A 16,798-nucleotide genomic window follows, 5' to 3' on the forward strand; every position below is an offset into this window, starting at 1 on the left:
CACAGCAAAGGGTCTGGGGGTACACTTGGGGAGCAATCAAAGCAAGCTGCAAAGGATGCAATATAAAACAGCAGGAATGGGCAAGATGCAGCAGGAGACTACTTCCCATCAGCTCATTGTGAAGACCGTACACCCTATTGCTCTGATGAAATCCAGCTTAAAGCAGATTTGTCCACAAACAGATCTGCTAAACAAGTTTGGAAACTTCAGATGTGAAAGATCTAGCCTCTGTGTCTAACAAAAAGTTACTCCAATGGAAAAGGTGCTTGACATTATCCCTAATCAACACCGGGAAGCAGATCAAGGTAAAACATCTACAGCATGGGAATACCAGATACTCCAAAGCGGAGGAAACAAGAGACCTTGGCAGGGAAGCTTCTTATGAGCCTATTCAAAGGTAAAATCCCAGCACAACCTGTGGTGGAGAGCGCACGCAAGTCACTTGCTGTACTCTACAAATGACAAGAGCACGTGGAGACTTGATGTAGAATAGGTCACCCTACACAGACTTCAGAATCTCAAGAGGCCAGGCATGTTACTTCTGGTTAAGAAACTAATGCAGTATCATGGGCTCAGATAAGCCATTCCGTCTCTACCTGGTCAAAAACCACAATGGATAGGAAACATTCTGCACCCACCAGAGGTAGCTAAATTGATCAAACAGATGAAAGGCACTGCCATGCTGACCAGGAGGCAGATGTTAACGGCAACTGCAAGAGAGAACAGCCACAGGTGGGGGACCGCATCGATACCTACAAATAGTTCACACTGGTTTACCTCTATTATCCGCTGCTTGGAGGAGTATACTTAATGTTCACAGTAAACAGAGCAGACTGAAACCTTCCTGCGATAGAGAACAACAATTCTCAGGCTGTATTCACAACCACATAAACACGACAATATATTTACAGTATTTTTCATCCTTAAATTTCCATATTTACTTACAATATGCATCTCAAATAGTTTGTTCTTTAAAAAGAGTCATGGTTGTCCACCCACCAGGCACCTGTGGCATCGTCTGTAAACTGGGGGCCATGTTCCCTCCAAAACCAATTATGCTTCACAAGGCGAGACTCACCTGCCCCCTCAAGATAGGGGGGTGCAGGCCAGCATGAAAACTGTCCCCCAATCCAGCCATGCCAGAGCCAACCCTAAGCAAGGGATCCCCTGGCACCCAATGGGGAGCAACCGGGCCATACTTTGGTCCCCTGGCGCAGTCTCATCCCCCCCCAAATTAAAACAATTCCAGGGCCATATAATGGAGTACCACGGGGGGGGGGAGGGGGGAAGCTATGGACATTTGCGGCAGCAGCCGTCTCAAGCCCCTTTTCTACACCCACAGCACCGCCACCCTGGTTTGAGCCAAATAGCTTCCGATACCATCTTGAATTCGCCTGCACTAGTATTCTTGATGCCAAGGTTATCCACCTGCTGTGCCCAAACATGACTCCTTTCCTCCTAATCCTGCTATTCTTTGGGGATGGGTGGGCAGGAAAGAATTCCTCCGGTCCTCTGGAGGAATGTGTCGATCAGGGGCAGCTCAGGGTCAACAACTTGACCCTTGAGGGAATTAAGTCCCCCTTTTAAACAAACTCCGGCTGCCCCTGCCGATCACCTGGGAGCCCCCACCACACCCACTTCAGCCAATCGGCTCACCCCTTGGGTGAGTGCGATTTTTGAAGCAGCCACAGTTGCGCCACCAGCCGAAACCAATCCGGCCCGCACCATGCCTTGGTGCGTGCCCCCTGCCAGGGAACCTAAGAATACAGTAGATTGTTAATGACTCCAGGCAGACAGAGGTTACACAGCACTACAGCATATCCATTGTAATTTGTTATAGCCATGTGATCAGTGACTCACTTCAGTTTGAAGAGAGTGGGTCTAAGATTTGGCCCCAAAAAAAAAAAAAGGCAGTGTCTGGCCCACTTCAGGGAGGGGCAACTCTGCAAACTATGCCAAGTACAATCCTTTACTCAGGGTGGTAGCGGTAGATAAGTTGGGCTAGTGTGGAGAACAGAGCTCAGAATTAGGACAGTGTTGAGCCAAGTAATTAAACCATGGCATAGGTGTTCAGCCTCACAGCAAACCCAAGTACTGTACTTATTCACAGAATCCGTTTTAATCTAAAATACACAGCAACTCATCTGAGGTGTTGTAGCACATTCTCAAATCAAAGAATTCTGCTGGTGGCCCTTTTTTCTAGCTAGCCTTGTGGGTTACCAGTGACCTCCAAATTGATTTCACCTACCTTATTTACCCTGGGTAGAGTCCTTGGCATTAGCATCAACTGTTGTATGACAGTATTTAATGTAGTAAATGTAACAAAAGACTGAAACTATTCTTCGGCTTCGTGACTAATGCTCCTTTGCAGCGCTCAGTTTGCATTGTGATGAAGGTGTTGGATCAGAAGTCCTTCGCTTGGTGAGGAGTGCACCCTGGTCCCCACATGCCCAAATGCTGTCTGGATCCCTAATGCAGATTGTCATAGGCAATTATGGAGCCTGCGTGTTCATCGTGACAAGGCCTGTCTCCGACCGCAGTCTTGTCGGACCAGGAAGGGTGCCCAAAGATCTACACTGTGGTGGAAAGTTACTTCATTCACCCAGTCAGGCAGCTCAAGGGTGGTGATGGCAGAATACGGTGTGAAGAACAGTAGCGAATAGGTCCTTTACCATGTCACTAGTGTGACATCTACAGCCTCACTCACCTTTTTAAAGGTTCAGCTGCTGTGTGCTTAGCTCACCCCTTGACCTACAACCGGTTGATGTGGAAGTGCAGGTGAGGTGGACACTTGCAAGTAAGACTGCACAAAAGGTTAGTGTGGTATAGCATGCACGTGTGCTTTTAAAGTAATATTCTGGCATAGTATAGAAACTGTAGAACTCAGGGTGCAGAGTGCTGCATGTGGGTATGCTGGTGGCATCCTAGCACATGAAGCTAGCAGTATTAGGCAGAGTGCTGTGGACGTACACCAAGTCCAGAAGTGCCAGCATGGGTACCTTAGATGGAGGTACCAACAAGTTACTAGCAGTGTTGGAGGGAAGAACTCCAACTACTTACCTGGGTGCAGCCATCAATGACACTGAACCCACTGCATGGTTCTTCCCTCGCGTCCTCCCTTTGTTTCCTCCCCCCCCCCCCACCAAGAGTCTAGTAGCCCCCACCCCTTGCTCATTCAAGAAGCCAGTGGGAATGTGTTGCTTAGGTCTGTTGGGTTTTCTGGTTGCTAATTTCAGCCCGTCTGTCTTATGTCAGAAGCTCAACTCCAGGTCAGCTTTCAAGCTAGTCATTACCTCAACCAATATCCACACCAAGATTACCTGAAACATTAACAAGTTATGCTAATCTAGTTATTGTATCCTTAACACGTGCTTGCAACTATAACCACAATCCCATACATTCACACATGAACTGCAAGTCATGTAGATTACAAGAAAGCTCCTTCATGCACACTGGCAACAAATCAAGTCACAACGCAGTATACCAGGGCAAATGGGCACGCAGCGTTGATCCTGCTTCTTAATCAACCAAAAACAAATGTGAGGTCAGTCAACATTCTGGTTAAGTTAACAGAATCTTTATTGAATAGTAAAAATAATTTGCATTATAATAAATTAAAAGAACCAACATGGTTGCATGACTATTTCTTGCCCCCTCGCTTGGTGGCGGGTTTGGCAGAGTCCTTTTCTGTGTTCTCATCTTTGCTTGTGGATGCTGCCACTGCTGCCGGCCCTCCCTTCTTGCCCTCGGTCTTCTCTTTGGCTGCCCCTTTGGCAGCCACTTTCTCCTTGGGCTTTTTTGCTGGAACTTTGCTAGCCTTGTCAGGAGTCACCTTGGACTTGGGTGCTGCTTCACCCTGTGGGAGAAGTACAATAGATACTTATTAGGTTGACTGCATAACAAGCATTTAATTTGCCAGTTTTATGGAGCACCTAGACTTAGGGTGGCCCAAGAGCTTTACAAAAACATACCAATCTCCACAACCAAAACATAACGGGGCACAGATACAATTCAAAGTTGGACCTGCAGCACAAGAACTTAGAGCCTCCTGTTGCCATCTGACCCCTGCATACTGCCGTCGTTACTTAGCATTGCACAATAGCTTAGTGTTGAAAGCATATCCAGATCCATCCATCCATTCCTGCTCTTGTACACCCAAGTTCATTGGATCCTTGTAGCAATGGTTACTTAAGGGAAGATGCAAAGTTAAGTGCCATTTGTAGTAAGAAATAATGCATCAAGTGAACATGGACAGAAAATGTGCCAACTAACAGAGGCCCAGCTGGTCAGTCTGTGCCCAACACAACTGAACCCATACCCTTAGTCACCAAGGGGACCATTAGTGCAAGTTTTGCCATTATAAGAAAGTGCTAAAGTACTTAAGGCTGTTACCAAGTGGCCCACATCCATGTCTTCAACAGGAATGAATTCACAAACAGCCTAGTGACAACTAGAGCATCCTTACATTAGTCTATGTTGCATGCATACTGATGCCTTGGACTCTAAAAGATTTGAGCACAGACGGAATTCAGATGATTACTGAGATCTTTGCTGCTCTGGTGTTTAAACAAAGTTTCTGAAAGTGAATTCACGAACCCAATACATCAAGACTTTAGCCGTTGAAATCTCAACCCATCATGCGCATAACTCTGCCCACTAATCAGCTGTGTGGAAGCCAGAAATGCATTTGCCTAGACGAAAGTCTTGCAAAACGTCCCCTGACCAAAGAAATGTCTAGCCAACGGGTTGCCCCCTGTACTTGGAAGTACAGTCTGTTCCATGGTGAAGCCATGTTCCAAGGACTTCTAGGCTTTGAATATCTACCTCGTCACATTCTGGCAGTGTCTCAAGGGCTTCAGAAGTAAGATTAAAATCAAGGTCTTTAGTTGCAGAAAGGTACGTCTCCCAAGGTAGCATGGCTTTGCTCTGAGCTCCAAGCTTGAACTCTGCGCCATCACCACTTTTCAAGCAGCCATGAAAACTGCAATGCTATAGCCCTCATGCATGAGAAGGCTTTAGTTCGTACGGTGGGACCAGGGAGGGTAATTTGCACCAAATTTAAGTCTGGCCAATATATATTATATATACACACACACTCTATAAAGTTGCTATAAAGCTCAGTACATTTGCCCACCAGACTTTACTGGATGATGGTCCTGGCCCAGTTTCTAGTTTGTACTGTAATCCAATTTAGAGTATGAAAAGCAGCACTCTGGCATGTCTAATCTAGTTTGTGGTCCTCCCTTCTTGGAAGCCACTGAGTTGCATACAGTATATCAAGTTGTGGTACTTACTGCACAGGGCTTTTAGTTCCGGCACCCCCTCCCTGTAAGTAGGGTATACTACCACCCATCCGTGCAGAATTTAAGAGTATAGATCTTACTAGTGCGAAATGGAAGCCAAAATTAACTTACTTTGGTAGCAGCCACTTTTTTCACAGTCTTCTTAGCCACATCACCTGTGGAACACAAATACAGCTTTAGATGCTGGAGCATGTTAAGGTACAACAGATCGTAAGGTGGGATTTTATGCAGTAGCAACAGCTTGCACTAACCAGCGAAACAACCCATACACTGCCACTTAAACACTGCAGCTCAAGTCCAAGCAACATCATGTTGACAGTTAGCTAAGGCAGGCAAAACTACAAGAGAACAAAACCAGACTTTAGGGATGGGCCTAGATTCATCACACCAAGACTAGTCCTTTCAGCAACCCCTGTGGAACAAAAACCCTTTCCAAAAGGCTATTCACAAACCACATGCCACAGCATCCTATATGCTGTGAACTTCTGAGGGCGATTCCTCATTATTAGTCTGGGCATGAAAAAAAAATTGCAATCCATGATATGGCAAAGAAAAGCGTCTTACTGAAGCGTGAAAGCTCGAGTTTGGGAAAACACCAAAGACCTTTAGAAAAGGAAGTAACTGGAGCAGAGTCAAGTTTATTTCTTGCACCCAAGCCAAGACTTGGAACGGAGGTACTTCATACAAAGGCAGCCTTAGTAATAGCATTGTGCTCAACACGTGAGGCCTGAACAGCAATAAGTGTGATACTTAGGAGATGGGAAACGTACCACCACAGAAGTGGTGAGTAGGTTTATGTACCAACATGCAAACATTTACAACTGGGGTACAGGGAGAGAGTAAATTGAAAATATAGCAAGAGACCAAATTGCCAAGCGCATTTCACAAAATAAGTGAAACAATTGTTCTAGTGTCAACAGCCCCAATCACACTGAATGCTCAAAGTTTGAGATCACTCAAACATAGGTACACCCTGTACTGCATTCTCCACTCAGCACCTCCCAGGTCTAAATGTGTGTGGGGGTTTTACACTTAATACGGACCACGCTACAGACTGCCTGCACCCCCTCATGATGCAAGCGAGGTTCCAACCAGGGAATGCTGAGACAAGTAAGGATTAACATCTCATGAAACTTTCCTACTGAACGCTCAGTCATAGCTAAAGGATTCAGCACATGAAACCCCCTCTAAGCTCCCATTGGTAGGAGATGACCTACCGGGTGCTTTTGGCTTCTTTGCAACTGCTCCTGCAGCTTTAGGTTTCCTTGACACCACTTTCTTGGCTGTGGGCACCTGTTCTCCATTTGTGAGACTGTCCTCAGATACCTTCTTCAGAGTTTTAGGTCTGGCTGGTGCCAGCTACAGGAGAGAACAAAAAAACTGGTTACACAGATAGTTATTTGTAGAATCTTAGTATAGTGACACAGAAGGAGCACCAGTCCAAATCATGTTAATGAAATCGTTCTGTAAAGGCTTATGGAAGCCCAGCTGGAGGAGGCCCAACTACCAGAGACCATGAATGTAGGAAGTCAGTCAAGTAATGCACATGTATAAAGGGCATTGATGCAATTCGGGCGAGCCTACAGTGTGGCCAATGGGCTCTTAAGTGTCCCCACTTCCTCCTCATTGTTACAGGCAGAGAACAGCTACTAACCTCAATAGGTGATAATCACAAGTTAGGCTTGCATCAGTTGTACTACTCACAAAACATGCTGAAAGGAGAAACTCACTGCAGCAAGGATCATTGGCCTAGCCTTCCACTGTAAGGTTGCTGTTATGGTCTCACCTTGAACCTTCCTGTGGCTCCTTTCGCTGTGGAGTTGGTCGGCCTGATCAGGAGACCCTGCTCCATGCCCCTCGCCAGCGCGCGCCTCAGCAGCACCCGGAGGCGCACGGAGTCCACCGACGGGTAGGTGGAGAGGATGTATGTACGGATGGAAGGCACCGAAGCACCCTTGCGATCGGTGTTCTTCCTCAGGGCTTCCAGGACCATGCTCAAGGTCGTAGGGTGAAGAGGAGCATCTGTTGCTTTTGGTATTTTGGGGGCTTTTGCCTTCACCTCGGCACCTGTTGATGCAAAACTCAGCGTTACACACATTTTAAGGTGATAAACCGCCCAAAGGATGTTAGGGCAGCGTGGTACATTTAAAATCTTTATGTAAACTGCAGGTAACACCTCAGGTTGCTGCAATTCATAAAAGTCACCACAAATATGCTGGCTAAATTATTTGCTTAAATTACTGAAATGCAAACAACGTGAAATACCTGTACTATGGAGTAGTAAAGGCACCTGTGCTATGTATTGTAGGGCCATTTCACAAAATGAAGAGTCCCAGGCCAGAGCTCGGGAATGGTTTCTCACATGGTAGAACAGTAGACGCTCATGCATGTATGTCTATAACGGGATCCTGGCTGAGAATAAATGCCCTGTGCTTCGAGGGACCAGGGGTTCAGTGTTATAACTGACACAAACAACGAGTAACATCTCCGAGGAAGTTTAAGGTCTCCATTCCCTTGCAGTGAAGGGCGTCTTAATAGACTAAGCAAAAACTATGTATCTCTATATCTCCCATTGGCCTGTATGCAGTATTTGAGGACGGGCCTATAAGTGACAATTAGTTGCAGGGTTGTGGGAGGGTGATGCCCAGCAGGGACTCTTACTCGCCCAGGGTGAGAACCGTTATCTTTCGTTTGAATGAGTCATACTACTATCCCAGAAGGGGCGTTGGTCAGTCGTCGGCAGTATTCAAGTACCCCGGGCGAGCTCCCCGAATGTCTTCTAACTTTCCTGCGATACCTGCACAACCGTGGAGTTGTTCTAACCTCGCAGTGTGATTTTTGCCGACTGCACTGAAGTCGGCAAAGGAGCTTCGGGTGTCATGAAACCCCCGGTCCTACTCTGACAGAAGTGATCGACAACCGGCCGCCATTTTAAGGAGCCTTGCAAGACCAGCGGTCGAAGCCCACCCAGTGCTTAATTTGAGCCGGTGGTTCCCGGTGCGAAGCTCTGTCACATTTGTCTGCCTCAAGCATTTACTGCGCCCAAAAAAAATGGGAAAGGCGGAAGAAGAGAAATATGAAAAAGCGTCACAACGGGAAAAATAGCTGCACGAGTGAACTGAAGGGGCAGGGAGCGGCTGTAAATGAATTAAAGAGGCACAAGATAGCTTCAGGATTACTATGCCTCACTATTCCGTGCGCGCACACCTTTAAAATGCAGCAGCCGCGTGCTTTAGAGAAGAGCTTCCGTCACCAGCACGTTTCTGTTCACAAATTAAGCACGGATCCCACCATAACTACACTTAAGACGCGAGCAGTGACATACAAATAAAGAATCTGACCTACTTTGTTAGCGGCATAGTAGCTATACTAACCGGCTTTTTGTGCTTTAACCACACCGCCTGGTTTCAGTTTTCCCTGCCGATACTTGACAAAAATGCACTACAAAATTTTAGCATAATGTATTTTTGGTGCGGGACAAGAAACGTTTTCTCTATTTCAATAGGTGTAACATATTGAACTAAAAAAACACGCGCTTCAAGAACGCGACGTGAAGCCAGTCCTCGAGTATTTGCACTTTACCTCGAGTAATATACTTATTTTCTGACGCACGTAGTTCGACACCCACGTTTTAGAAAACTACAACTAGAAGGCTCAGACCCCCTCAATACACAAGAATTGATACAACGACGACAAAACCCACCTGCTTTGGACGCTGCTTTGGTAGAGTCGGGCTCGGCAGCAGCTGCAGTCTTCTTAGAAGCCATTTTACTGAGAAAAGATGTTTAAAAACAAAACCTAACCGAAAAATAAACTTTAAAAAAAATTAGTTTCTTACACAACCGAAAATATAATTTACAACACAGAAAGGCTCGTGAGCAGAGTAGCCAGGCCTGTGGCTTATATACACTGAGTTTACTCCTCCACCGCGTGCTAATTAACGCCACCCGACAATTAACTAACAGGTGAGGCCCACCAGTAATTGGTATCTCTGTGCAATGCTGAGACGTCACGCCTCCTGCACGAGGTGCGAGCGAGGGGTGTGGCCTCATGGGCTGCACTCGGGGATTCGAGAATGTTCGCTGAAGTTACTTAAAGAAATACGATCGACATTTTTCAGTTTTATGTGCTCAGGTCACTGCCACGTTTGTACGATTTTTGTTGCTGTTGTTTTTGGTTTGCTAGGGGAGATTAAGCAACCCCCAATTTATGTGTGGCACTCTCAGCCAGTCCAGAAATTCTTGCCAAAATCATGTTGCACCGTGGGACTTGTAGTTTAGCTGTTAAAATTGTAAATGTGAATCCACCGTTCACACTATGCAACGTGTTGCTGCATAAAAAAAAAGGCCAGGACTGGCTAGAGTGAAACCTGTTTGCCTGGCTTTAATGCCCACGTCAGTAAAATATTATCTGGGAACAGTAGTGAATTCTGGTATTCTTTCCATTTTGAATTATATAGCTAAACCGGAAACACATGAAAAAATCACTTGCAAAGTAATCGAGAGCTGTCTAACTTATTTTTAGGTGATTACTAAACAAACAGAGGGATAATAACCATGTTGTAAAAGAATACTGAGGGTTTTAAACAAATTATTTTCTCCTACCACCTCCTTGAGCTTCCAGAACAGCAAAACATAAACTAATGGCTGGTATATTTCTTTAGGAGACCCTTGGTATCACATAGACATAGGCCAGTTGGGCAGCTCTGGTCAATCGATTAGTCAGATTTTTATAAAGTGCAAATACTCACCCGTGAGGGTCTCGAGGCGCTGTGGGGGGTTGGGTTCTCTGTAATTCAGTCAAAGAGCCAGGTCTTAAGGTCCTTCCTGATTTGAGGTAAAGATGATGACTGCCGGAGGTGAAGAGGCAAGGTGTTCCAGCTCTTCGCCGCAAGGTAGGCAAAGGATCTTCCTCCAGCTGAGGTCTTCCGTATGCAGGGTACGGTGGCCAGTGCCTGCTGAGCGGAGAGGTCTGGCGGCGGAGTAGAAGGTGATGCGATGGTTGTGATAGGTAGGTCCTAAGTTGTGGAGAGCCTTCTACGCGTGGGCAAAGAGTTTGAAGTTGATCCTTTTCTCGACAGGGAGCCTGTGGAGGTCTTTCATGTGTTTGGTGATGTGTTCACAGTGGGGGGGTGCTCAGGATGAATCTGACGGAGGGGTTCTGGATGTGCTGTAGTTGCTTCATACTCTTCTGGGTGGTCCCGGCATAGAGGGCTTTGCCATAGTCGAGCCTGCTGGTGACCAGGGTGTGGGTTACGGTCTACCAGCAGTCGTTTGAGATCCATTTGAAGTTTTTCCGGAGAAGTCAGAGTGTGTAGAAAGAGGAGGATGTGACAGAGTTGATCTGGCGGGTCATTGCGAGAGATGAGTGCAGGATGAAGCCAAGGTTGCATGCGTGGTTCGTTCGGATGGGGGGGTGCTGAGTGTCGTAGGCCACCTCGAGTCGCCCCACGTGGATGTGAAGGGTCCTAGGATAAGGATCTCAGTCTTGTCTGAGTTGAACTTGAGACAGCTCTCCCCCATCCAGGCGGCGACGGCTTCCATCCCGTTGTGGAAGTTATTCTTGGCATTTGTGGGTTTTTTGGTCAGTAAGATGATCAGCTGGGTGTCATCGGCATAGGAGACGATGTTCAGTTCGTGGCTTCTGACGACGGACGCAACTGGGGCCATGTAGATGTCGAAGGGTGTGGGGTCAAGGAGGAGCCCTGTGGCACTCCACAGCTGGTCTCTGTAGGTTCCAACAGGTAGGGCGGGAGTCTGACTCTGTGTTCGCAGATGCCAGCTGCGTGGAGTCTTGAGCAGAGGGTGTGGTGGGAGACCGTGTCAAAAGCAGCCAAGAGTTCCAGTAGGATGAGGGCAGCTGTTTGGCCACTGTCGAGAAGCGAGCATATGATGTCTGTGGCAGCGGGGAGAGTGGTCCCTGTGCTGTGGTTGCCCCTGAAGCCTGACTGGGAGATGTCCAGGATGTTGTTATTTTCGGTGTATTTGCAGAACTGTGCATTGATGGCTTTTTCTATAACCCTGGCTGGGTATGGCAGCAGTGAGATGGGGCGGTAGTTCTTGAGATCCAGAGGGTGGGCCGTAATTTTTTTCAGGAGCGGTTGGATTTCGGCGTGCTTCCAGCCCTCGGGGAAGGTAGCGATCTCCATGGAGCAGTTGAGAGTGTTTCGGAACTCAGGTGCGATGGAAGTGTTGGCTTTGTTGAAAATGTGGTGGGCGACAGGAATCCGTGGGGGCTCCAGAGTGGATGCTACTCATAATGGAGTGGGTCTTGTCCATGATGAGGGTGGCCCAGCAGTGTGGATCTGCAGAGGTTCAGAGGATCTGGGCTGGTTGGTTGCAGGTGGGCTCAGAGAGTTTTGGGGTCCGAAGCTATCGTAGATGACCTTGATTTTTCGTTGGAAAAAGGTGGCTAGTCTGTCGCAGAGGTCTTGGGATGGAGGGATGTTTGCAGCTTCCTATTGGGGTTTGGCGAATTTGTTTTGCAGTGCGTTTTTCCTAGTGGATCTGACGAGGTGGTGGTGAGTGCTGATGGCGTATTTGAATGCCGCGAGGTCCTCCGGGATCTTGCAGTTCCTCCATCTTCTTTCTAGACGTCTGCAGATGTGCCTGGAGTCCTGAAGTGTGAAGGGAAACCAGATGGCCTTCTTGGGGTTGTGTTTGCCTGGGGTCGTTAGGAGTGGTGCTATGGTGCTGGCACATTAGGAGATCCAATGGTGGAAGTTCCGTGCCGAGATGTTTGCATCTGTGGTGGTGGGAGGTGGTGATGGAGAAGTATATGCAGTAGTGGTCAGTCCAGTGTAGTGTGGAGGTGTTGTCAAAGGTGATGTTGTTGCTGGCGGAGAAGATCGGGTCGAGTGTGTGTCCGACTATGTGTGTAGGCAAGGTGACCAGGTGCTTGAGGCCGATTGTGGCGAGGTTCTCAAGCAGGGAAGCTGTAGTTGTGGTTGTTGCAGTTGTCCATGTGATAGTTGAAGTAGCTGAGGAGAAAGTAGTTTGTGGAGGTGAGTGCATGGGCTGCTATTATGTCGACAATGGAGTTACTGGAGGCTGAGCGGGGGCCGGATGGCCTGTAGATGAGGGTGCCGCAGAAGGTGGAGTTTAGGTTGACGTGGATCTAGAAATGGAGGTGCTCCACGATGGGGGAGTGTTCTTCTGAGTTGGTTGTCAGGCTGAGGGTGGATTTGTGTGCAATGGTCAGGCTGCCACCTGGCCCAGAGGGCCGGTCCTTGCAGAGCAGTTTGTAGCCGCTGGGGATGGCGGTGGCGATGTCCAGGGCTGATGTTGGGTTAGTCCATGTTTCGGTGAGAAAGGTGATGTCTGGGTGGGTGGAGTCTAGCAGGTCCCAGAGTTAGGGTGACCAGATTTTGAGAAGCAAAAACCGGGACACATCAGACATAAAAGAAGGACAAACAACTTTGCACAGAATTTTTGCATAGCTTTGTGAATGTTTGTCTACACATCTGTGTGTGTTTACATATATATATATATATATACATATATATATATATATATACACACACATTTACAAGACTATACATATGGCTTGACCTCCCACCCTTCACCCCCAACCCACCCCTCACCAACATCTCTCTGCTCCACACTCGTCTCTCTGCTGGAAGCAGACAGAAGACTGTGTTGCCTGACAGTAACAGATAAATTACTTTAATTATTTCATACTTTGTAGGCGTCTTTAACTTATCCTTCCCTGGATAATCTGACCTTTGTCCCAAAAACAGGACATTTATGTAATGATTTGACCTTTGTCCCAAAAACTGGGGAATTTGTTTTAAATTATGAGAAGTGTCGGGACACCGGAACAGTCCTCTAAAAACCGGGACTGTCAGGGGAAATACGGAACGTCTGGTCACCCTACCCAGAGTTCTATGGCGTGTTTGTGGAGGGAGTGTACGCTGAGGAGGATGCATTTGATGAGGTCAGGGTGGGTGTTTGATGGTCCTGTGGCGGGAGGGGGCCCATTGATTGGTGGAGGGTGAAGGTGCGGTTGCAGGTGAAGCAGGAGAAAGTTTCATTTGTGTCTTAGGGTGATGCATGACGGCAGGTGGTGGAGTGTCCGGTGTTCAGTGCGCGGAGGTTCTTTGCGCCGTAGCAATGGATGGCCGTAGGACCAGGGTCCGTGGCGTTGGGTGTGGTCCAGGCGCAGACGGGCACAGATGGGCTTGCCTTTGGCATGCCACTGGCGCTGCCGCCATTAAGAAGGGAAAGGGGCAGGAGGGGTCGCTCAGCTGGGAGGCGGGACAGCAGGAAAACACAGTGTTGGGAGGGGGGCAGCAGGGAACACAGTCCAAAACCGTGGAACAATGCAAACGGGCAAGAACTGCAAAGAAGTGAAAAAGGAGCAAAAAGGAGTAAGGCACTAAAAAGGAAGGGTAAACAGTAAAGGAGCAGTAAACAGTACAGAGACAGAGGGGCAGAAAGGCAATAGAACTCACTACTGGACCACCAAGGATAAGGTGCAGGGAATGCCTGCAGGTGGAGAAGGGCCTCGAACACCGGAGCCAGGCAGACTCAAATGCCACAGGGAAAAGCAGCAACAGGTTAAGAGCCATATATACTCATTACTGTGCTTCAAACTGGTCGGTGGTCACCTTCGGACATTCGTGGCTTTTTAGCAATTATAACTCTATTCTGGAACTTGGCAATTTGTTTCCCTCTCATTAAAAGTGTAGGCCTACAAGTTCCAGCATGCAAAGATGGGGCACTTGGAAGGTGACCCTTATTACTTGGGGTGTTTTGACAGTTATTACAATGGCTCTGGAACAACTTCCTTAAGCTTACTTACTGGCCACTATGCTGAGTGGCATGTAGGGCAGCAACAAAGGACCTCCACTTCCATCTGTCTTTGGCAAATTTATTTACAGTGACCCAGCCATTCTGTTTATACTGTTTGCCTCAATGGGTTCTTTGGCCTGCCTCTCTTCCCTTTGTCTTCTGTGGTCCAGTGGAGATATGTTTATGTGATAGAGTCTTGTTCTTTTCTGATGGTGTGTAGTATACAGCTTCATCTTTTTCTCACAATGATGTCCATGCTCTCTTGCATGCATCCGCTGAGCAGTTCCTGGTTGGAGATGGTCCACAGCCAGAAAATGCACAAGATTCTTCACATGTTACTGGTGTGCAAGGCTGACAGTTTGATGATGTTTCTTTTCACCAGGTCTGGTAAATCCTAAGCTTGATGTTTGTGCTGTACTGAGATGACCTCTGCACATTGTTCAGCATCATGAAGGTATTCCTTGCCTTGTTCAGTCTGGTGTTCATGTCACTGACTGCCCTCCCATCATGTTCGATAGTACTGACTAGGTAGGTGAACTTTTTAGTCATGGCTAGGGTCTCTCCATCTACCTTGATTGGTGAATGTTTGGGAGGTTGAGTGGCATAATTTCTGATTTCTTCATGTTGATCTTCAGGCCCACTTACTGCGCATAGATGTTAAGGTGACATGTCTTCTCCTGCGTATGCTGGTGTGTGTGTAATAGAGCACGGCTAGGTCATCCACTTAGGCAAGGCCCTCCAGGGTACAGAATAAGATCCATATGATGTCTGGCTTGGTCCAAAGTTGTGCGTTGCATTACTATGAGATTTGTTTTTTTCGCTTGTGGTGTATAAAACACAAGAAATCGAGCTTTCAATAATTTGAGGCTAACTTTGTTCTGTCGTCCATCTTGGATGTATCTTCATGGTATGCCACGTGATTTTAGCTGTTTGCATCGTTTTGATAAATAGAGGATTGCATGCTTGCTGCGAAAAAAACAAATATTTTCCCAGCTGAAATAAATGAAATGTACTTTCCCAAGGCCAACCTAGCTGTCTTAGGCTAAACAACAGACTTTGTAACAATTCGTGTCACATGTACTGACTCTGGGATCACCTGAGTCTAATGTAGTAGAACGGTGATAGAATCACCAAATGCATTCTGTAGTAAATGTTTCCTTTTGCTTGCTTTTTATTGGTTAAGAGCCTGTGAACAATGTACTCATGTAATGATTGTTTCAAATCCTATGTTTAAAGACCTATAAAAGGATGTGATCCCCATATGAAGGAGGACCTCCCTCCCTTTTTTGTCCGCTCACGCCTAGAAGATAAAACACATAACTCTGGAGCTTATCTTTAGATCTTATCTTCTCCACTTCTTCTGCAAATTTCTATAAAATCCTTATTTTACCACCCTTCTTCTGACTGCTATCTCCTTTCTTCATCCTTTTTTTCACACCCAGAAGGGTGGGTCCCAATCACCTGTCAGTCCTTTGTTCCTCACCAGGACCTAAGTAAAAACTCTTAAGATCACCTGGCAGCCTGTTGTCTATTTTGCTCTCTACCAAGTCTCTAATATTCTTTACAATATTCTCATTGATTCTCCTAATTCTCTTCTTCCACATAAGCCTCTTAAGTCTATTACTATGCTGAGAGAGGGCGTGGCCAAGATGGCTGCGCTTAGTTCGAGCTCCGTTCGCGGCCCACCAATAATCTCTGAAAATCTCCATCCCTGAGGTCTACCCGGTGACACTCATTGCTGCCAGAACATAAATCAATACGGACGATCGGCTTAGGCAGAGGGTTTTGGATCCTCACCGGGGCGTGCACGGAACGCAAGCGGCGCGGCCTTCTGTCTGCGTTCGCGGAATCCCGCCGCTATAGTGACTGAGGCACCCGGATGCAGCGACGCGGGAGAGGGGAAGGAAAAGACGGATCGCTGCCGGAACGTGGCTCGGACTGGGAGGGGCCCGTCGGAGACAGAGGCGGACACCGCGCAGTGGTGCGGCAGAGCCCACGAGGGCACTTGAGGCTGGGCCGCCCGACCACGTGGAGGAGTGGGGGCGTGGCCTTGCTGTTGAGTTGTGCCGCGGGCGCCCCCAGGATTACTACCTGCCTGGAGTGGCTGCGGGGAACGCAGGGCCTGCAGCAGGACCCGGGGCGGTGCTCAACGGTGCCGTCTGGACTCTTAGCTAGGCGTGAGGTGCGCCAAAATATCCCATGTAAGCGAAGCCTTCCCCTGTGATGCGGGGGGGTTGTGATCTCCCCCCCTTCTGGTCCGGCGGCTCCGGCGACGCTGCAACCCCGACTGGGGGGTGCCTGCGACCGCCCCCCCCCCATACCTCCTCCTCTCTTCCGCGGCCTAGGCTGGAGGACAGGCGATGCTGGCTCTAGACTGGGCGGTCAGCCCCTGGTCCCGTGGCGGTGGTGGAGGACAACAGTACCATTGCGGATCGGCCCAGGTGACGACAGACTTACATTACGGCACGACTCGCAGTTTCTCCAGGCCCTGCTGCCTGAAAACTTCGGAGCAGCTGCCCCTGTGATCTTCGGCATCAGTGGTCTGTAGATGTAGTGATCCAGAGAGGCCGAGACGGTGGGGTGGCCTGGCTCCCCCGTGACGGACCGGGCTGGAAGTATCCGGGGTCGGTACTGAGCCCTGCTGTGGACTTTGAGGGGACCGCGATACACATCAGGGGCTGGTAAGCCAGTGCAATCATCAAT

At 48.1% G+C, this 16,798-nt stretch overlaps 1 protein-coding gene across 1 annotated transcript; it reads right to left on the reverse strand.

The window, feature by feature from the left end:
* Positions 1–3,555: 3,555 nt before the first annotated feature.
* On the reverse strand, positions 3,556–9,259 carry H1-8 (H1.8 linker histone). The gene is made up of 5 exons (XM_069205940.1): positions 9,007–9,259; positions 7,090–7,370; positions 6,521–6,662; positions 5,415–5,458; positions 3,556–3,856 (listed from the first exon to the last, which is right to left on the reverse strand). The coding sequence occupies exons 1-5, from the start codon at positions 9,068–9,070 to the stop codon at positions 3,641–3,643; spliced, it is 747 nt and encodes a 248-aa protein (XP_069062041.1). The 5' UTR covers positions 9,071–9,259; the 3' UTR covers positions 3,556–3,640.
* Between the last annotated feature and the right edge of the window lie 7,539 nt (positions 9,260–16,798).

This window comes from Pleurodeles waltl, chromosome 9 (genome assembly GCF_031143425.1).
Source record: "Pleurodeles waltl isolate 20211129_DDA chromosome 9, aPleWal1.hap1.20221129, whole genome shotgun sequence".
NCBI classification, from domain to species: Eukaryota; Metazoa; Chordata; class Amphibia; order Caudata; family Salamandridae; genus Pleurodeles; species Pleurodeles waltl.

Coding starts and splice junctions, on each gene's coding strand:
- H1-8 (XM_069205940.1), bottom strand. CDS start 9,070: ATGGCTTCTAAGAAGACTGCAGCTGCTGCCGAGCCCGACTCTACCAAA. Junction 5,459..6,520: donor AAAGAAGCCAAAAGCACCCG/GTAGGTCATCTC, acceptor TGTGTTCCACAG/GTGATGTGGCTAAGAAGACT. Junction 3,857..5,414: donor AAAAAGTGGCTGCTACCAAA/GTAAGTTAATTT, acceptor CTTCTCCCACAG/GGTGAAGCAGCACCCAAGTC.